This window comes from Cottoperca gobio, chromosome 8 (genome assembly GCF_900634415.1).
Source record: "Cottoperca gobio chromosome 8, fCotGob3.1, whole genome shotgun sequence".
Classification (NCBI taxonomy): Eukaryota; Metazoa; Chordata; class Actinopteri; order Perciformes; family Bovichtidae; genus Cottoperca; species Cottoperca gobio.
Genome location: NC_041362.1, coordinates 566,790 through 592,235, shown reverse-complemented (window position 1 = coordinate 592,235; position 25,446 = coordinate 566,790). Strand labels below are relative to the sequence as shown.

The window sequence follows — 25,446 nt, the reverse complement described above, 5'->3', positions numbered from 1 at the left end:
TGTTATGTAACTGTTTGTGAGGTGGAATTGTTTTCATGGTTTAATCAGTTTGACATTTTTGATCTTCAGGTCAGTGTACAGGCTCACCAAATGCCACTGGATCCAGTCCAGTAAAGATTGGAAGGGAAAGTATGAGGATGACAACGGTACAGTGTGTGTTGTGCCAGGTATTAAAGCCAAAACAGGCTTCAGCACAAGATGATGCGACGCCAAGCCTCCCTTCAGCAAAGAACTATTCTTCTGATGAAGACGAGTCGATGACTATGGAGAGGGAAGTCATATATTTAAATATATTCCTTGTCCATTTGATCTAACGAGCTACAAAAAATCATGTTTAATTCAACACGTGATTTAAATGTATTGAATCTACATGAATTGCAACTGTCAGACGCCGCAGGTACTGCTACCCTGCTAGCTAAGCTAATTAGCCGGACCAGTTTATACAGCTTTACTTTTTCCTCTGAATTGTTTTTTTGTTTCTTCTTGTCCTTTTGAAATAATGAGCTAATGAATTCATGTTTAATTCAACACAAAAATGTGATTTAAATATAGTTTAGCCACAGGAACTACACAAGCCAGAGGCCACAGAGCTAGCAGTTGCTGCTCCCTGAGCTGCTAGCTAAGCTAATTAGCGTTTAGCCAGACTAGTTTATCTGGTGTTACTTTTTTCCTTCTATTATATTGTGTTATTGTTTCTCCTTTGCACGATATCAGCCCGACCAGTCTGACGTATATGGCTACGTGTAAGTGGACACAACTAAGTTTACTGAACTGATCTGTTTTTTACAGCTTGTTTGGTAATATTGTTTTCAAAACCCTGCCAAATGTTGACGAAAGCTTGCCACATTTCATCTACCAGCCCAACGCTTTCTTTCTAGTCCAACTTGAGCTCAATTGGGCGGAAACCAGCCCGATCTGGCACCACTGACTGTAAACATGGTGAAGCACAAGAGGGAAGGTGTGACAGACGAGGATGTTGTTGGAGCTGCAGGTAGAACAGAAACAGGAAAGGTAAGATGCCGCTACTGTTTGTTTACATTTTTCTGTGCCCTTCTCGCCCCAAATAAACTACGTACAGTCTTTTATAAGTCCGTTTTGCAAATGTTTAATGACGAAGGACATTCATTCAACACGTCTGTACGCTTCAAGGATACACGAAGCATTAGAAAACCTTAAGTAAAAATAGTAAAAAGTACACAAAACATACGTAAGCACAGTAGTTTTCTTCTATCCTTGTCATTAATTATCCATCCGTCTATGTGGCAGAAGGCGAATCTTCCGTGAATATACACTGTCGTCATTGTATATTCCATGCTTAAACTATTTCGCCAAACCTTTGCACTGACATCCATTATCACTGCACACAACTTGCTTAAGAATATTTATATCTAAACAAAAATGCTATCCAGCGATGTATTCTTCACCGTGCCGAGCCCACGATATGCTAACCAGAAGTAATGGGGTTGTTTGTCTCAACTGACCTTCAGCTGCTAATAGGATTGGCTGATACAGGCAGATTGTTAACCTGAGCCTAAGTCCTCTCATAAGGAGCTCTCGCCCCGACTTTCCTGCTATCAACCTAATGAAGGAATCCAAGTGTGAACAAACATTAAGAGAGTAAACTGGCTGGCGTGGAGGTCAGGGCAGGATACAGAGGCATATACATTTAGCCGAAATGTGCAACAGATAGCGTATAGAAGTTGTGAAATTATATGCCTTTTATGTTGATTATTAAAAAGTGTCTTCTTGCATAAAAACCTAATAAAGGGAAGAGTTAGAGTTAACAGGGAAAACTGTTTACAAACTAAATGTTTGTTTCTTCAGCTCTTTGTCTCTTGACTAGTTGAGCTAGTCGGCTAATAAATTCATGTTTTATTCAACACAAAAATGTGATTTAAATGTAGTTTAACTACATTAATTCCACTAGTCAGAGGCAGCAGAGATGGCAGTTACTGCTGCCCTGCTAGCTAAACTAATTAGTATTTAGCCGGACTAGTTTATTTGGTTTGACTTTTTCTCTCTAGTGTCCATTTGAGCTAAAGAGCTAATAAATGCATTTTTAATTCAACATAAAAATGTGATTTAAATGTAGTTTAGCCACAATAATTTACATAAGTCAGAGGCCACAGAGACGGCAGTTACTGCTACTCTGCTAGCTAAACGTTAGTGTTTAGCCAGACTAGCTTATATGGTGTTGCATTTTTATTTACATTAGATTTCAGATTTAGCTGTTGTCTAATATATGTGGTATAACAAACTCAGTTACTAAAATATTACAGCACAACACCGGAATACGTGGTTAAATAAGATATATTTATATAGCCTATATATAGCTTATTATAGGCTATATAAGATAGCTGTAGCTAGCCAAGTGCAGTTACTGCAGCCTTTTATGCTGATTATTAAACATTGCTAATGACCTTACACACAAAACATAAACAAACAACTTATAAATTCATGTTTAATTCAATACAAAAATATGTGATTTAAAGTAATCATGTAAATTCCACTGTCGCAGACACGGCAGTTACTGCTACTTTGCTATCTAGGCTAGTTAGCTTTTAGCCGGACTAGTTTAATTACTTTTTTCTGTCCATTATAATTCAAGATGTCGCCGTTGTCTGGAACACACTTCAAATTATTGAGATGTATGAGCATAACATTGTTTTTATTTATTTTTCAGGAAACAAATAAGTGGGTAAATTTTCTTTGGCTAATGCTATGTTAGCAGCTAGCCTAATTTAGCAGTTGCATTAGTGCAGTTGCGCTAGTTCTTTTTTTTTTTTTTTTACCTCTGTTCTTATGGTCTTTTCATGCTATCATTAAAACAATTATATACTCATTTTGTAAAAGCTATGATAAAGTTGTTGCATCCTGGGCAGTTTTGCGTTTTGGTTTTGTTGGGCAGTATAACGATGTTGTTTACTAAATGTTTAATACAGATCCACAGTTTAACTGAACCAAGTTTCAAACTCATGGATTGAATTTCCATTTAAAGAGTTCCTCAGCTTCTGTGTTCTGGTGTGAAATGCAATTATTTAAAAGCTTTCCGGGTACGAAGACCAAACAATAAAAAAAGAAAGATGTTGGTCAAGCAGAGAAGCAGCAATATCGCGTAAGAATGTAAAAATAAATCCCATGAAGGGGCTTCAGCCGATATATTACTGCTTCTTCTCCTTCAGCTTGTCTTTAATTTTTTGAGGCTCATCATATTGTATCAACCGCAGGATGTCCTTGTTGTTCATCACACCCTGAATGAATTCTCCCTCTGAGATTTTATCTGCGAAAGGATGAAAAAGGGCACAAGTAGAACAGCATCAACACATGTTTGTGAAGGTTTATATTTAAAAGGGAGTTAACGAATTGGGAGTTACCATTGTCCTTCTTCCCGAAGAATTCCCAGACTTTTTCCGCCCTCTTCTCCGGTGTGTTTTCATCCTCGGGGAGGATCTTCTGGTCGTCAGTAGGAATCATGTTGAATATTGACTGCATGAGAGTAATTGTAATTGAGTGACGTGTTATAGTGCATCATTAATTTCATAGATGCACACAAAATCAAATAATACAGAATCTGTGCAATTTACAATGGATTCAGTTAGTGCTGAAAAAATAAGAGAATTAATTATTCTTCAAACTCTCAGATATAACGACTTGCTGCTTTTCTTTGATTTATATAAAAGTAAATTTACAATTTAGGGGTTTTGGGCTGTTTCTCGTTATACGAATATTCAAAAAAATAATTGTGCAGTTGAGCCTAGTTAATATAATATAATACATTTAATAAAATATCAAATTAAACCAAATTATTGAACAATATACCATCTTGTCTGCAACATTTGTAAAGAGTTTGGATGGAAGTCACAAGCTGTTAATTACTGCAGGGATAAGGGACATTTCTGTTAAATATACGTTTTGCACCATCAGAAGGAAAGAAGGTATAAGTACCCTAACGATCTCTAGGATTTCACTTTTGCTGATGGTTCCGTTGCCGTCCACGTCGTACAGGGCAAAGGCCCACTCCAGCTTCTGCAGAGTCTTTCCTCCGGACGTGAGGTGCAGAGCGACGATGTACTCCTTAAAGTCCAAAGTGCCATCTGCGTTGGTGTCGAAACTCCTGAACACGTGGCGTGCGTACTCTGTGGGGTCTGCGTTTGGGAAGAAGCTGGCGTAGATGCCTTCAAACTGCTGCTTGCTGATCTTCCCGCCGGGGCACTCCTTCAGGAAGGACTGGTACCAGGTGCAGAGCTCGGACTCGGAGTATTTCGTGTTGGATTTCAGTTCCTCCAGGAGCTCCTTCGACAAAGCGCTGCTCTTAGTATTCCCCATCCTTTTACAAATGACTTTGATGAATTTCTTCTGCTTCCTGTCCTCCTGTGTTTTGGGTTAAAACCTCAGCGGCGTTCGTCCGAGTCACTCTGCCTCATATTCACCCTGGCAGCCCCTCAAGGTGCCAAATGGGATTATGGTTATCACTACCTAAATCCAGACAGCTGTCTTGAAGATTAAGGGGATAATCACGTCACACCACTATGCCACCTTTTTTGAAGACACAGTTAAACACTGGAGGTTTAAGCAGAGGATTAAACACAACAGGTGGCCAACACTTTAAAGGTCAACATCTGGGAGACCTTTTCTGCCTTTTGCAGCGTTATTGCTTAAACTGCAATCCCATCTGCCCTCGGCTTAATAACTCTGTGATATTGAGTTACATCATACTACACATGATTTGTAATAGAAGTATTAAGATAGATTTGCCTTAGATACTCTAACCTGCTTCTTATCCATCCACCATCATTTTCCAAGAACATTTTATTTACGTTTAAATATTTTCATTCGTTTAAACGCCGTCCATGATTGCAGTCCTTTATACTTACTTTACTAGTAAGTATGTACTTTATATTGATAATATTTGTCTTATTGCACCAGAATATTATTATCAATTTACAGTTTTTTGTTGCGACGTAATCTAATAAACACATTTTATAAAGTTATTTATCAGCTAATATTTAAAAACTAATATGGGTAGCAGTCCCAATAGCATCATACTGAACAAATTATTGCTAAAATAATTTGGCTATGATGAGCACAGCATAAAATAACATCTCATAGAAATAAACGTGATGTAACATGTTATATCGGGATATTCTTTCAGTGATTCATACCTCATAGACATTGTAAAGAAAACTATTTACTTGTTATGCAATACAATGAATGATAATGTAATTTATGAAGAATATGCTGACTTTAAGGAGTTAAAACTGTAATATATATATTTTAAAGGATAGAATTAAGGTAACTTTCTAATAAGGTAAAAATCAGTGATACTATTTGATTCGTTTTTGACATAAAATTAAAGACATTTACATTTTTAACAGAACGTCATATTACGTCCTCAATGGCTATGTAGAAAAGAATGAACGCACTTTAAGAAAGAGTATCCAGGTGTTGATCTTCTAATGCTACTTAATTTAAGAGCACATTTTAAATCAACATAAACAAGACAACAAGCTATTAGCTTAAATTTGGTATGATTATAGACAAATGACTTGTTTTTATTTTTAACCATAAATGAAAAGTTGTTGGACAACTGAACACATGAGCTAATTTCTCTATCAAAAGGAGTTCCCCAAGGATCTATTCTGGGTCCTGTTCTGTTTATTTTTTACATAAATTGCATTGTGTCGCACTAAGTTAATGATAGCACCCATCTCTATGCCGATGACACAATCTTATATTGTTACGCTCAAACTACAAGCCGAGCTAGTGAACATCTGCAGCTAGCATTTAACACTTCCGAAAAGAGCACCTTTGTTACTCTCATTACATATGTTCATGAGTATTTTAATGTATTACTGTTTATCTTAGTTTCTTTTATCACAGCGACCTACGACGGTAATGTTTAATTGTTACTTTTTTGTTTGTCTTTTTGTTGGTTTTATTCGTCCCGGCCTAATTCCCAGTTTTTTCAATATCGACACTTTGTCACGGCCTTTTGCGTTTGACGCACATACACCCTTTAACGTTTTTATGAAACGCACAAGACGTCAACTAAATCCAATGTAAACTCATTTGCAGCAATATTAGATATCAGATGGATGGGTCAAACAAACACAGGACTTTCACACAGGATGCCGGCGTTCGTGTCCCATGTGAAACCAAAAGTAACTAAGTTAATTTACGTATATGTAACATAATTTACTTAACAAGCATACTCATTTAAACCCAAACAAGTAGTTTTGTTTAAATTCACAACATTAACCACGTTTAAAACTGCGTCCATAGTGGAGCGTCATAGTTTGAGGTGTAGGGCTATGAGTTGAGAATGAGAACGGGTTGTTTTATCTGTTTTATTGTTTGTTTTTATGACGTAGATATTAGCCAGCAATAGAGTGCTTACGTAAATGCAATCGGCAGAAGTAAAAGGTAACGTTAGGCTATAAACGTACGGTTGCATATTTCACGTTACTAAACTAACGGTGGACTCGTCTTCGGCGTGATGACGTTTATTCTCATTTACCACTTTGTTATCATCTGCCGTTTTTAAGACGCAGAAGCTTCATAAGTTCACGTGTGGGGTATTTACTGACAAATGTTATGTCGTAGTACAAAACGTTAAAATCTCTTTTAACCACAGACATCATTTAAAGCTTCTAACCAAAAACCCATTAAAGAAAACATTGACTTTGAGACGAGGGATCCGGTTAGCTAAAATGCTAACTAATTTCCATGTTTTAGGACTCATTCTTGCACCGCTCTACAGCAGGGCGGTGAGGTTTGTCAGACAAGGTCAGCCGGACGCTGGGGTCCGCGGTGAATCCCTACGTTGTGTGGGCTGCTCCGCTACAATGAATGGGATGAGATTATCTGTGTCTCCAGTGTATTAGTCTCAGGCCAGATTAAAAAGCCATCTGCTGCAGTGGTGCTAAAACCAGAAAACAAAAACGTGAAGGCAATTAACGAACTGGGACGAGTGGGATGTGCCGTGTAATGTGTTGGTCTTATATTAGTACTGACATAAAAACTAGACCGAGGTGTTGAAAGTCCTACAAATCCTAAAGTCCTCCACCGTCGATGACATAATATGATGCGCTACTATGTCTGATGAATGTGTATTGTAGGTGAGATTAAAGGTGAGAGGAAAATATTCCCAGTGAACTGAAAGATATGTGATATTGAGGATCAATTCTTATTTTCTATCTATCTGAAACCCATCATATCTGCTTTACTCTTTCAAATGTCTCGTGCTTTCACAGAATCACATAACATTTTGTTTCTTTTATAAACTGCACAGGATGTCGAGCATCTCTGTCTCGGGGGATCTTAAACTCTTAAATTACAGAATGAGTTCCCTCCTGGCAGGTATTTAAAAATGTTAAAATAAAGGGATGCTTCCAAGAAATGCTCACGATACAAGAGGCTTACTGCTTCATCAAGAGTAACGCTGGACTTCCTGTTTTTACATTTTTATTACATGGAAGCTAATGTTCTGAATAATCTCTTTGTGTTCAGGTGAATTATTTAACGAGATTCTGGCTACGACTTAAAGTTCTCGAGGTTAAAGATTAATTTACCTCACAATAAACATTTATGGATTCAAATACTTTTCTTGTTTGTTGAAACACATTAAACCTTCATACCCATTTCTGAATTGCTAATTGTTTTTGCATTTTTATGATTGCAATCCATTGTTTCACTTTATTTTGATGTGTCTTATTGCAGCAGAATATTATTAATTATTAACTTTATATGTTTCTAACATTTATTATAAAAATATTTCCTGTTGCACAGTTTAAATCTAATAAACACATTTTTAATTGTTATTAGCTAATAAAAAACGAATGCTTTAGCGGTGACAATAGCATCTTACTGAACTTATTCTAGTTAAAATGATGTGGGTTTGAAGGGTTCAGCATAAAGTAACCTCTCAAAGAAATTTAAATAAAAAGTAATTTAATATGTTTCGTCAGAATAATTTCCCAGATGTTCAGTTATCTTTCCCAGATGTCGACATGCTAACAGCGTGCATCGGTAAAGTCTTTCGGTCGCTCCTTTACTTTGGTTCAGACTGAAATATTCGGAGAACTTGTCCAAACCTTAATGATCCCCAGAGGATAAATCCTAATAACGTCAGTGACCCCTGGAGTTTCCTCTAGCGCCACCATGAGGTGGACATTTGTGTTTTTTGTCTCAACATCTGTTGGATGTAAACGTTTTCCATAACCCCAACAAGAGTTAAACGTTTCAATGTGTTCAATGCTTAAACATTCCCATCAGCTGTTCTTTGTGTTTAGTGCTAATTAGCACGTGCTAAGCTGGTGAACCTGATAAACATCATGTTAGCATGCTGGTGTTAGCATGCTGGTGTTAGCACTTAGCGGAGGACTCGTATGCTCGGATACTTCCGTGAGTTCACTGCCATGTCGTACACTGTGAACACTTTCGCGGTGAATGGATTTTGAGCGGGTAGCGTTTTCTCAAACCGCACACGACTGCTGTGCACTAACCGGGGAAAACGATCGACACTGTTAGCTAGCTAGCAAGCAACTTTGACGATACAAAATTACTACAAACTGCTCAATCAACCCAATAAAATTAACAATGGCTTCTTTCCGACAACAGTATAGTTGTATGTCTATTAAATAGTTATTTGTATAATGCTGTGTTAAACGGAGCAACTGGTACCGCTGCAGGTCCCTCCACTTCCGTAACGTAGCCAAGATGGCGGCCGTCCACACTGAACTTTTTGACTGTTATGAGTACAACATCCGGGTACTTATAGTGCACTACATTTTGCGATACTTCTTAGTGTCAACGCACTCCAAATAGCAAGTGTAAGTACAGAAGAACGCACATTGAGACGCAGCATTAGCCTCGGTTAGGAACCAGTGTCTTAATGCCTCTTAGTGTCATCAGATCATTTATCTGCTCATCCATTTTAATCTCTAACCACACCATCTGATGTTGGGATGACTTGAGGAAGCTTTGCATCTCACCTCTGAATTCCAGCTTTTAAAATGCCAACTATTTTCCTGCAGTGAGTTACAGCTCAAACCAAGACGACACGTCTGTTGCTGAAAGTCTGAGCTGCAGAATCTCATGATAAGTTTAATGCAGTGATGGAAAATCATCGAGAGGAAAAGACAAATGCATCGGCGTAAAGGCAGCAGATGTTTTCTCCGATCATCTGTCATCTCCCTCACATACCTCTGTAAGTAATTTGTCTTCATTTGCGAGGCGTATCCCACATCGGCAGGCTATTAGACGTAAAGAGATTTATCCTGCATGCACACACATTATGGATGGATTTTCATATGAGACTGTGCACATTATGTCACGGGTCAGCGACTGTAAAACAGCCTCTTGATCTCATGTGGCTGCGATTGCTTTGAGACACGCTTTGACATGAAATGCAGAAAAATCCGGGAAATGTAAACTTGCCTTGGATTATAATTTAAGCTCATAGTAATCTTTTTTTTATTTTATTACGACGCTCAAAGGAAGTCTTGAATATGATTGTAATGGATGATATTGCAGGAAAAGATTTGTAGAAGGGGAGGAGCGAGGATGGGGAATAGGACGAGCAGCAGCGAGTGGAAGAGTTCAAATGAAGCAGAGAAAAGCAAAAGACTGCCATGGGTTTCTCTTGTTTCTGTGCAGAGACTGAATCCTGCAATAAAGGTGGCAGCACATTACTACAGCCGGCGGAGGGATGCACTAAATTCTCACCCAAGGAGCCCCAACAAGATTATGAAGATTTGATACATCTGCTGGGAGGCGAAACACATCGAAATCTGCATATCGAAATCCAGGATTAGTTGCCTTTTCATTTCATCTCCTCGGGCCTGGCCTCGACCATGAGGCTAGAGCGCGGGCGGCGGGCTTCTCTGGCGCTCACCCTCAACTTTGTGGCGTTTGCTTTTGCCTTATCAGCGGTGACCACCAGCTACTGGTGCGAGGGGACCAGGAAGGTGGCCAAGCCCTTCTGCACAGGCCCGCCGCTGAAGGCCAAGCAGTGGTTCTGCATCCGCTTCAACAGCTCCAACATCAACGACAGCCGGCTGGTGCAGTACATCTTTGAGACCGGAGAGGAGAAGTTTCTCATGAGGAAGTTCCACACGGGAATATTTTTCTCCTGTGAGCAGGCTGCCGACATGAACGGTAAGTCTGACAATGACCAGCTGCAGCTAGGTGTGCAAAAACAGGAAGTGATGAAGGAGGAAGCAAAAGTAGACGTAGTTAACGCATAGCCCGGGAATTCATTCTACATGAAGTGACATCAACGCACATCTGTTTGCACATTTCTGCACAAAACTACCATTTCTAAAATGGGTTAGGTTAATAAAAAAGTAAAAATTACAATATTTGCCTGTGAAATGTCGAGGAGTAGCAGAAAATAGAAATACTCAAGTAAAAGTACCTTAAAATTGCACTTTAGTATATACATATATATATATATATACATATATATATATATACTGTAGCACTTGTTTGGCTCCAGAAGACGACTGTCGGTCGTCCTGCAATGAAAACTGCAGCAAAAGAAACTCGACAGTAGAAATATTTTAGTTCTGAGCATAAAGAACGTCCCGTTGCGTTTCTTAAAGCTTCAGCATGTGGAAGTTACAGAAGTTTTCCTCATGAGAAAGTTGCTTTAATAACTTTTAGAGGGCGGGGACGTTGACGATTGTTGACTTTGTTTCATACCTTAGTTTTGTCTCGATAACATTAAATATTTAGGACTAAATAAACAAAATATGTGTCGAAAAATTAATGATTAATTATCATTTATTAAGAACCGGCTTGAAACTATTTATCTTAGTGTTGCATGAGTATAGAATACGTTTGTTTAAGGGTTTGCATACAATTTAGACACAAATTTAAAATTATTACAATTAATAAATATATTATTATTATTATAATTTTATTTTTATTAAAATACATTTGAATTTATTTATGAATTTCCTCTAAAAGCAGGTTTAGCATGTTTGACGGACCATCAAATAAACAAAACTGAGATTTAAAGAATTAAGTCGTAATACTTCGAAAGAAATTGTAATATTTATATATTTTTAAAATATATTTCCAGAAAGAAATCATCATATTTTGAGAAAAAGGTCAGAATGAAGTTATTGTTTGTTATTCTTAGATTAGGTTGATTGGATGACATGTTTCAACATTTCGTGACCACACAGTTACAGTTTTTACTTCTGTATAAGTATATCATCTTATACGTTAATGATTAATACATTAAACTGTTAACGTAACCCAGAGAGCCTCGTAGGCTGCTGAACAATTCACGGTTTAAGAAAGTTTCCAACACATGAATAATGAATCTTGATTTGTTCTTCTGATCTCAGGGTTTGACTGTCGAGACTTCTCAGAGATCGCACCAGAACATGAAAGAGGTAAAATAATTAAACTTTTTATACTATGTTTTGTTTTAGAGTGTTAAAGGTTTGAGAGAAAGGTGTGTGATGCGTTCACAGGATGAGTTACAGCACAAACACGGCGACCTATGTTTTATTATTTACCTTAAACTCCCCACAAACTTCATCAACGCTGGAATAAATTTGGTTATTTTGAATATTAAAATGCTGAAAGAGTTAAAGTGGGGAAAGTTCAAGTGTTTCAGGCGCTATTTTATCTGAATTAAAAGTAGTTAAAATTCATAAATCTTCTGGTTGAATCATCAGAACAAATAATAAAAAAAACTACTACAAATCCCATGATGCATTGCAGCAAGAAACATCCAATCACTGAGCTTTCAATTATTTATTTATTTTTAATCTAATGATTATACTTAAAAATAATTATGAAAAAGAAGCAAAACACTCACGTTTCACTTGTTTATTTGTGTCACATCACAGTAGAAGCACTCGTATAAATATAAATATATAGTTCCATCTACAATAACAAATGTTCTGGCCTCATTGATTCACTGTTAAGACAACAGCCTAGTATAGAAATAACTCTGCCTTTGTTTTTATTACTCAATTGAATTTGTACACTGCGAACGCTTTGTTCCGAAGCACCAGCTGCTGCTCTGGTTTTATAAATCAGACCTCCGGACCAAAAAAGGAGCAGACCTGTTGTTCAAACAGACAAGTGGGATTACTCTTCAGAGACGGGGTGTTATTACGAGGACAACACAACCTAATCCTCTGTTTCCGGTTGTTTCCAGGAGTGCTGTGGTTGTGCATCGTGGCTGAGAGTCTGTACCTCACGCTGCTGTTCACCGGCGGGGCTCTGATGACCCTGGAGCAGTGCCCCTGCTTCAGCATCATGAACAAGCTGAAGCTCAGTGCCTTCGCTGCCTTGTGCACCGCCCTGTCAGGTAACACGGCCCAAAGTGCTTTCACAAAGACCTCAAATAGAAACGCAGACATAAGAGAATATAATAAATCAAAAGCATTTAATAGCTCAATATTTCCAGAAAGTCATAAAGATTATGACTTTTCTTATGGGATATAAGAAAAGTCATAATCTTTATGACTTTTTAAATTTGTAATGATTTTTTTTTTATATTTCCAGAAAAAGTCATAATATTTTAAGAAAGAATCTGAAATATTTGCAGAAATAAAGTCATGATATTAATTTTTATTTAAAATATATTTCCAGAAAAATAGTCAGAATATTTTAAGAAAAAATGTAAATATTTCCAGAAATTAATTCATATTAAAAAATATATATTTTCATATTTCCAGAAAAAGTCAGAATGTTCCCAGAAATACTTTCTAAATATTTTGAGAAAATAATGTTTTGACCAATCTGGAATGTTAAACTAAATTCTTGCACTGGTTCTTGTACTGGTTCTTGTACTGGTTCTTGTACTGGCTCTTGTACTGGCTCTTGTACTGGTTCTTGTACTGGCTCTTGTACTGGTTCTTGTACTGGTTCTTGTACTGGTTCTTGTACTGGCTCTTGTACTGGCTCTTGTACTGGTTCTTGTACTGGCTCTTGTACTGGTTCTTGTACTGGTTCTTGTACTGGTTCTTCTACTGGTTCTTGTACTGGCTCTTGTACTGGCTCTTGTACTGGCTCTTGTACTGGTTCTTGTACTGGCTCTTGTACTGGCTCTTGTACTGGTTCTTCTACTGGCTCTTGTACTGGTTCTTGTACTAGTTCTTCTACTGGTTCTTGTACTGGCTCTTGTACTGGCTCTTGTACTGCTCTTGTACTGGTTCTTGTACTGGCTCTTGTACTGGTTCTTGTACTGGCTCTTGTACTGGCTCTTGTACTGGTTCTTGTACTGGTTCTTGTACTGGTTCTTGTACTGGTTCTTGTACTGGCTCTTGTACTGGTTCTTGTACTGGCTCTTGTACTGGCTCTTGTACTGGTTCTTGTACTGGCTCTTGTACTGGTTCTTGTACTGGTTCTTGTACTGGCTCTTGTACTGGTTCTTGTACTGGTTCTTGTACTGGCTCTTGTACTGGTTCTTGTACTGGTTCTTCTACTGGTTCTTGTACTGGCTCTTGTACTGGCTCTTGTACTGGCTCTTGTACTGGTTATTGTACTGGCTCTTGTACTGGTTCTTGTACTGGTTCTTGTACTGGCTCTTGTACTGGCTCTTGTACTGGTTCTTGTACTGGCTCTTGTACTGGTTCTTGTACTGGTTCTTGTACTGGCTCTTGTACTGGCTCTTGTACTGGCTCTTGTACTGGTTCTTGTACTGGCTCTTCTCTTGTACTGGCTCTTGTACTGGTTCTTGTACTGGCTCTTGCACTGGTTCTTGCACTGGTTCTTGTACTGGTTCTTGTACTGGCTCTTTTACTGGTTCTTGTACTGGTTCTTGTACTGGCTCTTGTACTGGTTCTTCTACTGGTTCTTGTACTGGCTCTTGTACTGGTTCTTGTACTGGTTCTTCTACTGGTTCTTCTACTGGCTCTTGTACTGGCTCTTGTACTGGTTCTTGTACTGGCTCTTGTACTGGTTCTTCTACTGGCTCTTGTACTGGTTCTTCTACTGGTTCTTGTACTGGCTCTTGTACTGGTTCTTCTACTGGCTCTTGTACTGGTTCTTCTACTGGTTCTTCTACTGGCTCTTGTACTGGTTCTTCTACTGGTTCTTGTACTGGCTCTTGTACTGGTTCTTGTACTGGTTCTTGTACTGGTTCTTCTACTGGCTCTTGTACTGGTTCTTCTACTGGTTCTTCTACTGGCTCTTGTACTGGCTCTTGTACTGGCTCTTGTACTGGCTCTTGTACTGGTTATTGTACTGGCTCTTGTACTGGTTCTTGTACTGGTTCTTGTACTGGCTCTTGTACTGGCTCTTGTACTGGTTCTTGTACTGGCTCTTGTACTGGTTCTTGTACTGGTTCTTCTACTGGTTCTTGTACTGGCTCTTGTACTGGCTCTTGTACTGGCTCTTGTACTGGTTCTTGTACTGGCTCTTGTACTGGTTCTTGTACTGGCTCTTGTACTGGCTCTTGTACTGGTTCTTGTACTGGCTCTTGCACTGGTTCTTGCACTGGTTCTTGTACTGGTTCTTGTACTGGCTCTTTTACTGGTTCTTGTACTGGTTCTTGTACTGGCTCTTGTACTGGTTCTTCTACTGGTTCTTGTACTGGCTCTTGTACTGGTTCTTGTACTGGTTCTTCTACTGGTTCTTCTACTGGCTCTTGTACTGGCTCTTGTACTGGTTCTTGTACTGGCTCTTGTACTGGTTCTTCTACTGGCTCTTGTACTGGTTCTTCTACTGGTTCTTGTACTGGCTCTTGTACTGGTTCTTCTACTGGCTCTTGTACTGGTTCTTCTACTGGTTCTTCTACTGGCTCTTGTACTGGTTCTTCTACTGGTTCTTGTACTGGCTCTTGTACTGGTTCTTGTACTGGTTCTTGTACTGGTTCTTCTACTGGCTCTTGTACTGGTTCTTCTACTGATTCTTGTACTGGCTCTTGTACTGGTTCTGTACTTGGTGAGTTGAGACTTCAGGTGTGATGTTGGCACGTTTCTACTCTTTTTGAGTGACAGCAGCTTGTTGGCCTGCTGAACGTCCAGATATTGACTTTAATAATAACAAATCAATAACAATCAGAATGAGGAGCATCATTTGGTTTATTGGTGAAAACACAGGGAAGATAAAGATGGAGAAACGAGAGCAAATATTGTCATTAAGAAGTCTGAGAGAAACTCGTGCACCTCCTCTCGGCTTCAGGCTTTAGACTTTAGGACAGGACATTTTAGAGAGAAGGCGCTCCTATTGTTTACAACATGCACTTCCCTTCAGGTGGTGAACGCCCGATTAGACGACAGAATATCCTGTATTCTCAAATGTTTTTGCCTTTTCCACAAGACTGCCTACCCTGGGGGGGGTTTCCCATTGAATTACAATGTGTGTTTACGCCAACAAATAAACTGCCTTATAAAGTTATAACCCTTAAGATTTTTAATTAAATGAAACCCTGATTTTAGTTTCAGTAATAACTATTCAATGTTTTTACTTTCTGTATTTACTTCTCAGTGTTCTCATTGTTACTGGCGGAGTCTGCCATTACTGCGCTGGATTGAAAAATGTACTTTTAGATGGAATATGATTGTTTTTTAAAAGACACATTTTGAAGTGGGATAACAAGAATAGAATTCAAAAGGCCATTAAAATATGTATATTAATTAATAATGTTGATTTAATGAATAACATGAGAAAATGTACTTTGATGTGGAATATGATTTAATAATAATAATATTAATACTTTTATTAAGTGGGGATGACAAGAATACAATTGAAAAAATAATTGAAAGATATTACATTTATTAATAATTTAAAGCCAAGATAAATTGATTTAATGAATGAGTTTTTAAATGCATCAGTTAATATTTATTATTATTAATGATTTTATTAATTTTAAATGATTTATAGTCAAATTAATAATATTGATTTAATTAATGACATAAATTACATTACAATTTGTTTTTAAATGCGTCAGATAACATAATCATTATTTACTAAAAGAAATCTAATTATCCCGTCGGCACTCTCAAGCCTCCGTACTTCACTATCATCAGATTCTGATGAACGCTGGGATCCCTCAGAGAAATCCAGCCGGGCTGAACCATCGCCGAGGTGAAGCCGCAGTGGGACGGCGGGTCACATGAGTTTAAACTGGACACATACAGGAGCAACACAGTTTTATAGATTCATGCCACAAATCTGGATTAATTGGGTTTCCTCCTGTTTTTAGAACAATGTCTGTGTTGGAGAAATCAATCAAACAATCAAAAATGTTCCTATCAAGACATATTTTATAATATATATATATATATATATATATATATATATATCATTTAAGTCTCTGCACCATAGAAACTATTTTGTTTTATTAATATATTAATATTTATATATAATATTTATTACTTTATGATGGTCAGGTATATTGTCAAGCATCACAACATTTCCATATTGCACACAAAACACCTTTATTTTATTACTTATTAATTAATAATTATTATTATATATTTTATTAGCATTATTGTATTGTATTTATATTATTTTACAATATTATATATATATATATATATATATATATATATATATATATATATATATATATATATATATATATATATATATAAATATATATATTTTCTTTTACCAGGAATATTCCCATTGAGATTCAGATTGTTTTTTAAGTTTCACATAAACAAACAAACAAAAAGCTTAAAACATGCACACACGCACACACACACACACACACACACACACACACACACACACACACACACACACACACACCTCATACTAAAGAAGAATATTATTATGCCGTGTTTACACACTGATGGATGTACACAGGAGGAATTATAGTTGTTGATATGAAGACACTTTTATATCTGCACATTAAAGTGTGCTATAAACAGATTTTTTAAATGTTTTTATTCTGCTTATAAATGCGAAATAGTGAGCGTTAAACATAAGTGTCTCCCAGATGGCCTTAAATAACTCTGCTGTAGATGAGTGAAGCCGCAGGGCAGCAGGTCAGTGTGCAGCCGCGAGCACACAGAGCAGCTAACTGCACCGCGTCCCCTCACTACCTCGGAGGATTTGCTGGTTTGTGGACTAATCGGATTGGAGCCGGGGGCAGCGGTTTTGGGCTGAGCCAAGACCTGCCCAGAGGAGCTCCCTCTACTCCCCCCGTCCCCTGACTCCCATCCCCCCCTGTTGTCACCAGTTAATCCCAAGAAAAGCAGCTGTGGAGAGGCAGACTGCTGCATGACAGCGGGCCAGGATCACCTCAACCGCAGTGTGCCTGCATCACTCCACATCTTTACTTTGCTCCTTAAAGAGCTCTCTTTATTTGCAATAAAACGACAAGTGTTTGTAGCAAAGTGCACACTAACATCTAACGTTTACACTGTAAAGACTCTTAACTCAGTAAAATCAACTTCTCATCACTGAAAGGTAAAGTGGTTTCAAATGTTTAACCTACTTAAAGGCAGAATGAGCTCAGTGGTCTGCAGAGATCCTTCTGCCCGCTGCCTGCATTTAATCTTTTCTTTTGTTTTTCCTGCGTTCGGGACGTTTCTGGAAACGTAGTCGGCTCGTAAACACGCATCCAAGAGGAAGCTGAAGTTGAAATACAAAGCTTTGAATTCTGTGTTTACAAACCACAACCGACAACTGCTACTCAGTGTGCAATATGTCAGATGACCAGCATCATATGTTTTAATGTTTCACAGCCAACAACTTGTTTTGGTTCAGTGTCACTGCTTTTGTTTCCAGCCGTACACTTCCTGCTGGAGCATTTAGCATCTAAACTATACTTATACTTATAATAACTTGTGCAATTATTCAACTGTACAAAACTCACATCACTGGCATTCAATACTGTATCATACTGTACATTTAAAGAAATATTCTTATGTATCTTACATTAAACTATTCGGCATTAAACACTCCCATTTTCAGCATTTAATATTATCACACTATGGTATATAGTGCAATATACATGCTTCCATATTTAAAAAATATATATATTGTAGTATTTATTTATTTTTATCTTTATTTATTTTTATTTATTTTTTATAAAAAAAATAATAATAATTTAATTTTTTTTAATTATTATTTTATTTTTTTGTATTATTATTATTATTATAGTATTTTTTTAAATATATAAAATGTCACAACTGTAACAGCCTCCACAGGTGTGTTTGGTATTTAGCTTCTCACCTGTAGAATAAACGTGACGTGTAAAATGAGAATCCTCTTCAATATTACTAAAGATATAATTCAGATTTAAATATGAATAACTGTGATTTCCTCTCGCTGTCAGGCCTTTGTGGGATGGTGGCCCACATGATGTTCACCACCATATTCCAGCTGGCGGTCGCGATGGGGCCAGAAGACTGGAGGCCGAAGACCTGGGACTACAGCTGGTCTTATGTGTACGAACTTCTTTATCTCAGCTGAATACAAACGTTCGTTTTAAATCAGCACAAATATTTAAATATACACCACCGTCATGTTTTCCTTCTTTTTTGAATAATGTGAACTTTTTATTTATTTGAAACAGTTTTGGCAACAAAAGAAGAAATATTAAATGATTTTTAACGTTTAGTTAATATTAATCCGTGATTTAAAGGGTTGAATAACATATTTGTGATGCATTAATTAATACCAATTAATAGAACATTTAAAAAATCAAGAAACATAAATATAGAATAGAAGAAAAACACTAAGAATATAAAAAAATACATACAAAATAAATATAGAAGAAAAGTTATATAATAAATATTATATATAAAAGACATAAATATGGAAAAATACTATAAAATGTTGTAATGTTAATGTGAATGTGCAAAAACGTTTTACAGAGATATAGTCCTGATGATGTGCGTTAACGCTTTCAACAAAGTATATTCTGAGTTTTATTTATTTATGTTTATTTTGACTAATAAGGTCAAAGTGTCTTCGATAAAACCAGAAACTTAAGTTTTGTGTGTTTTTCTGACTTGATAAAAACGTACAGAAGAGAAACTTCCCGATCATTTGTCTCGTCTGGTTTCTCTCTTCGCAGCTTGGCGTGGGGCTCTTTTGGCACCTGCATGGGCTCTGCGGTGACGGCGCTCAACAGATACACAAAGACCATCGTGGAGTTTAAATACAAGCGGCGGAACATCGAGAAGAGCCTGATGATCAAGCAGAAGATGCTGCAGCAGCAGCTCCCGGACCAGATGTGGGACATGTACCTGACGGCTGTGCCCGCTGACGCCGAGGCTCAGCGAGAGCTGCCGGTGAACGGCCACAAACCGTCCACAGGAGCAACGTATGTGCTGCAAATGGACAGTGAAGCAGAGTCACAAGGAGAGGTTTACTGTTAAAAATAGAGTCCCTGCCCCCGTGCCCCACTGGAACAGTTTTTCGGGGCTGATTTTCTGGACCCAGATTGACTCTTGTTCCTGGATTTCAATTTCTAATACAGGAGACGTGTGTTTGTTGTGTTGCCACACATCAGATGTGTGTCCTGGAGGCCAGAGCCCAGATTCTTTTTAAATAGAATAATGTTACACGGTCGGCTTTGATGCAACAAGCGTTTCATCAAATCTTTCCATGCGATTCTATTTGTGGGAGGAAGGGAAGAGGGCTGCAATTTCAACGTCTTCACTCTAATCTGTGGCAAGCTGCAGGATGTGCAGGATGTGCAGGATGTGCAGGATGTGCAGGATGTGCAGGATGTGCAGGATGTGCAGGATGTGCAGGATGTGCACGATGTGCTGCTGCTGCTGGGGGAGCATGTGGTGGTGTTATGTTTTAACTTCAAACATCTTCTGCTGTATCGGCCTTTTTCTGACTCAAGCTGCATAAAAATGTTGCTCATGTGTTGCTCTCTGGGACGAGGCTCGGTCACTTGCTCACTAAGCCTCACAAAGAAATCACTTTACCTATTTCAGGTGGACAAAAATAAATATGTGGAAATCTTCAAACCCTGAAATGCTTTAAGAACGATTTACCGACTTGGAAAACAAAATGTAGTTGTGATATTTGAACATATTTTAAATTCTTGAGCATCCTGCAGTTTGGATATTGCAATCAAGATTAAATTCAGATACATTTTTCCTCCTTAATTATGTTTGAAACTCAGGATAATTTCTCAGATTAATTGTTTAATATGATATAAAACAGAAAACAGCATGGAGTAGACGTATAAAGTAGTATACAATATAAATACTCAAGTAAAGTACAATTAAAAGCTGATTTCTCAGCAAACAATGTCAGAAATTCTCCCTTTCTGTGAATTAAAGACACTGATTTAAAAAAACAAACCTTTTTTACTTAACTTACTTATCATCGTGTAGAAGTATCCTGTATTTATAAACTTGTAAATATACTTAAAGTACCAAAAGTAAACGTACTCATTAAGCAGAATGGCATTAGAAATAAGATTATAATTATTGATGCAATAATTAGGATAAAGGATCATTTATATACTGCCCGGTAGTTTAATCATCATTTATGAGTTGATTTATATTCTTTAAAAAAACGAAGAAATGTCAGCATTAAAAAGCAGCAAAAGTAAAGCTGTCATAAATAATGAAGTAAAATGTGGAATATTAGCAGAGATGAAATGCATTATTCTGACAGCAGTGTATATATATATATATATATATATATATATATATATATATATATATATATATATATATATATATATATATACTATAAAACACTCTTTTTAATTCATCTGGGAAAAAAAGATGTAAAAACATTTTGACAGATGTTTGTTGTTGTCAGGATCTTTTGTTTGTTGTAATATTCTTTTTTGCCACAAGAGGCTGAAGCGCACCGCTACAGGTGAGTTTCAATTTCTCATTGTACTCTACACACAAGTTACACAAATGTGTGTTTGCAGGTGACGCAACATCGTCGTCATGTCTTCGGCTAGAAATATATTTTAATCGGCGCTTATCTTTTAGTCGTGTTTAGAACACCGGGTCGTGCTGCACGTCATCCTCTTGTGGGCAAAATGAGTATTACAACAACACACTCACACACGTATTTTTACTTATTTCCACCTTTTTACACAGATGAAAAGTAACGTTTTGTTCCCTTTTGGATTTGAATTACGTATTTGTTTTGCATTTAATATAATATTACTTGTGGAGCCCAGGAAGAGTAGTTGTTCCCTGGTGAGGACTAATGGGGATCCAAATAAATACATATCTACATAAATTTAATTTACTACTTTAGATTGAGACAGAATTTAAATTGATCTCAAACCTGCGTCATTAAAACATAACCACCTGAATACACTCATTAATATTTAAACAAACATCACAAGTCGTAATTCAGGGTTCAAGACAAATAATATATATAAAGAGACCAGTTTTAATATTTAAAAAAAGCATATTTTACATTAAAAAACACTATATTACAGCACTGAGAGTTGTTGTTCTCTGTGTATCAAAACAGGGAATGAAGTCAGCTGTTTAAAAGGAAAGTCAGGACAGTGGCGCCACCTGCTGGAGGCAGAAGGTTACTGTTGCTGTAGCAGCATCCTTTACTTCTCTCTCTCTCTCTCTCTCTCTCTGTCTCTCTGTCTCTCTCTCTCTCTCTCTCTCTGTCTCTCTGTCTCTCTCTCTCTCTCTCTCTCTCTCTCTCTCTCTCTCTCTCTCTCTCTCTCTCTCTCTCTCTCTCTCTCTCTCTCTCTCTCTCTCTCTCTCTCTCTCTCTCTCTCTCTCTCTCCTCTCTCTCTCTCTCTCTCTAAAGGTCCGACTGATCAGAACCTGTTTAACACTCAGCTGCTCCGTCTCAGGAGTCGTTAGGAAGGCCGAGCAGTTTGATGGTCCCCGCCTCCCGGTTGTTGTCGTACTTGCCCTCCTTGTCGTCGCAGGCGTAGGCCAGCAGCGGCCTCTTGGGGTGCCAGGCAACAGTGAAGGTGGGAGAATCACACTGAACCTCCCACAGCTTCTCTCCTGCACACACACCACAGATGAGGAAGTGTTTACTACCACGTTGTTCAAAACACAAAACCCACAGTTACATCTTGGCAAAGTTTCAGTTCCAGCAGATAACAGTTTGCCGTCGGTCTCTCGTACTGATCTGTTTTCACCTCGGCGATGTCGATGAAGTGATCCTCGGAGGCCGAGGCCAACATCTTCCCATCGTGGCTAAAACTGAATGTCCTCACAGGCCAGTCCAGCCTACAACGTCAGCAGCAGTGAGGAGACGTCCGTGATTCAATATCAGCAAGAGGAGTCAAAATTAAATAAAGTTGAGTCAAAAAAATACAGATTTTTCAAATGTGTTCTTGGATGAAAATGTAAAAGTATTGTGCAACATGAAGCACCTGGAGGAGCAGCGGACACACACTAGCTCCTCCACGTTCCACAGGCTGACGAGGGCGTCGGCACTTCCTGTTGCAAGATGCAGTTGGACGGGTGAGCTTCAGCTCTGCAACTGCAAACATATCGGTCATTTGAGCTCCAAAGCACACGACTACAGACTGTTATACAGTACAGACAGTACTACAGACTTTACAGTACAGACAGTTCTACAGACTTTACAGTACAGACAGTACTACAGACTTTACAGTACAGACAGTTCTACAGACTTTACAGTACAGACAGTACTACAGACTTTACAGTACAGACAGTTCTACAGACTTTACAGTACAGACAGTACTACAGACTTTACAGTACAGACAGTACTACAGACTTTACAGTACAGACAGTTCTACAGACTTTACAGTACAGACAGTTCTACAGACTTTACAGTACAGACAGTACTACAGACTTTACAGTACAGACAGTTCTACAGACTTTACAGTACAGACAGTTCTACAGACTTTACAGTACAGACAGTACTACAGACTGTTATACAGTACAGACAGTTACTACAGACTTTACAGTACAGACAGTACTACAGACTTTACAGTACAGACAGTTCTACAGACTGTATACAGTACATACAGTACTACAGACTTTACAGTACAGACAGTACTACAGACTTTACAGTACAGACAGTACTACAGACTGTAATACAGTACAGACAGTACTACAGACTGTAATACAGTACAGACAGTACTACAGACTGTATACAGTACAGACAGTACTACAGACTGTAATACAGTACAGACAGTACTACAGACTGTACAGTACAGACAGTACTACAGACTTATACAGTACAGACAGTACTACAGACTGTAATACAGTACAGACAGTACTACAGACTGTAATACAGTACAGACAGTACTACAGACTATACAGTACAGACTGTAATACAGTACAGACAGTACTACAGACTGTAATACAGTACAGACAGTACTACAGACTGTAATACAGTACAGACAGTACTACAGACTTTGCACAAGTTACAATAAGGTGAATAAGATGCGTTGTGGATTACCCAAGAACCCTGGAAGAAAAGTTCCATTTCCCGGTATTGTGTAGAGATGGGTCAAAAACATCATGTTCTGCATTAAACTCAAAATGTCTGATCAATCTTTCTGTTGTGCCTGTGACCTTTCAGAACCAAGTTACTAATGAGCAACTTCAACGTGCACCAATATGTTTCTTTACACCAGATATGCTGCTGGTTACCATCCAGTGTCAGCAATCTGACAAAAAAAATACAAATATTTGGGAATAGAAGATAAAGATTCACAACTTTCTTCCACAGACGTCCATCATCAGGCTTGATTTCTGACTGTGGTATGAACAAGTATAAAACGTTCTCACAGCTTCAGCGGAGAGCGGCTTCACTCGACAGCGAGCGAATGTCAAGAGTGTGAAACTGATCACAGGTTGTGATATATAGTTCAGTGTTTTATCATATTAAAGTGAATATCTTTGGGTTTTGACTAAACAAGACATTTAAACATCCCATTAGAGAAGCTGAAATGTTACAGACCAAAGGATGGATGGACTTGTAGTATTTGTTATATGTGGATGTTCTTTACTTCCTCTTGTTGTTGCACTGTCCCTTTGCGGCTGTGACGATGCAAACGTCCCTGTTGTGGGACTAATAACGGATTATCTCATTTTATCTTGACGTTCATTCACTGCGATAGAAAATGGGAGTGTGGTGAGCAGAGGGTGAGCGAGATGAGCATCTCTGGAAAGGAGAAGGCTGCTGAATCTTTCTTCAATTTCCTTAAGGTTGGACGTGCACACGTGCATCACACAAACAATGTTTCTGCACCAAGAACTGTCCACGAGATATATTCAAACCTGGTGACACGTTTTGCAGATATCATGGAAACGACTGTAAAAACCACGTCCTGCATTAAAGACACAGGAAGCTCTTAAATGTACTTCAGGGTTTGCTGCACATTTTCAGATTGTCAGTCAGGGGAACTCTGACCTGCTCTTGTTATTCTGAGTCGTATAACTTTAATAACTTAAAATGTGATTTTTAGAATATTAGTGCAAGCTTTCCACTCACAGTTCAAGTCTTATTTAATGCCATACATGTTGGTTCTGAAGTGTGGAGCTCTTTAATCTCTCTGGTGTATTAAAGGAGCACACAGATCCAGAGGGTTTGAACCCAGTTGGTTCTGTTCGCCTGCGAGCAGCTAACGCTCCGTAAACAACTCTTTAGATTCTCAAGAATAAGATCAGAACTGACAGAAGGGCGGGACTCTACAAATGTGTCTGTTGCTCCAGCACCAAGGACAGCACCATGAGTTCAGAGAGGAACATGTGTGTCTCCATCCAGGAGGTCAGGGATACGCAATCCAGCTCAGAATAAAAGAATAAAAAGCTTTTATAAACATGGAGCTATATGGGGAGTTTTCACCTTATATAAAGGATCAATGATTGTGTAACATATTTAACTACACCCCCCCTCTGCCCTGCAACACTTACTCACAGTTATCGCTTTATAAAGTCGTCTTAAGAGATTTCTCACATTTTACAAGCGTTCTCAATGGTCTGAATTCAGCTTGTTTAAAGTATTTGAAACCTTCACTGTTTGTGGTGCGTTTCATTCTCACTATTCAGGAGTGTGTGTCCTTCACACCTCGTGGAATAAACACACGCAGCATTACAGACACAAACTAGGACCAAGAATGCATTGTGAAATGTTAATGAACTGTTATTTACGACTTAGTTCAACAAGCTCAGCTGTTTCTTCTTAATTGTACACTTAACTTTACACAATTGACTGAATTGAATGTTAGATAATTCCACAGGAAGAAAAACGGGTTCCCAGAGGAATGAATGGACTCCTGGTTGACTTGCTCACCTTCATAGACAACAAACATCCAACTTCACAGGTCTTGTAAAGTCATTTGACGCTCGGTGGTTACGGCAGCATCACGTGGAGGCTGTGGCTATTTACTGGAAACAGTACATATCACCACCACAGACCCTGAACAAGCAGAGCTCATACTTTCATTGGCACTAAACAGCCGTGGATGAGCTGGATATTTACGGGGATTGAACGTGTTCTATCTTCTCCTCCTCCAACTGTACAACCCTGAGTGCTGCCATGATGGAAAGCTGAAGCTTCAGAGAA

The 25,446-nt window shown here is 38.1% G+C and overlaps 2 protein-coding genes across 4 annotated transcripts; one reads left to right on the top strand and one right to left on the bottom strand.

The window, feature by feature from the left end:
• The first annotated feature begins 75 nt into the window (after positions 1 to 75).
• On the top strand, positions 76 to 20,353 carry LOC115012844 (germ cell-specific gene 1-like protein). Of its 3 annotated transcripts, none has more exons than XM_029438676.1 (7): positions 76 to 1,011; positions 9,036 to 9,208; positions 9,658 to 10,158; positions 11,358 to 11,405; positions 12,182 to 12,334; positions 18,263 to 18,374; positions 19,007 to 20,353. In XM_029438676.1, the coding sequence occupies exons 3-7, from the start codon at positions 9,855 to 9,857 to the stop codon at positions 19,308 to 19,310; spliced, it is 921 nt and encodes a 306-aa protein (XP_029294536.1). In that variant the 5' UTR covers positions 76 to 1,011; positions 9,036 to 9,208; positions 9,658 to 9,854; the 3' UTR covers positions 19,311 to 20,353. The 3 variants fall into 3 exon arrangements, with proteins under 3 accessions (XP_029294536.1, XP_029294534.1, XP_029294537.1); XM_029438674.1 differs by having other exon boundaries at positions 9,535 to 10,158; XM_029438677.1 differs by lacking the exon at positions 76 to 1,011 and having other exon boundaries at positions 7,831 to 9,208; positions 9,535 to 10,158.
• On the bottom strand, positions 3,162 to 4,326 carry rcvrna (recoverin a). The gene is made up of 3 exons (XM_029438678.1): positions 3,946 to 4,326; positions 3,375 to 3,486; positions 3,162 to 3,280 (listed from the first exon to the last, which is right to left on the bottom strand). Exons 1-3 carry the CDS (start codon positions 4,324 to 4,326, stop codon positions 3,162 to 3,164), a joined length of 612 nt encoding a protein of 203 aa, XP_029294538.1.
• Positions 20,354 to 25,446: the final 5,093 nt, after the last annotated feature.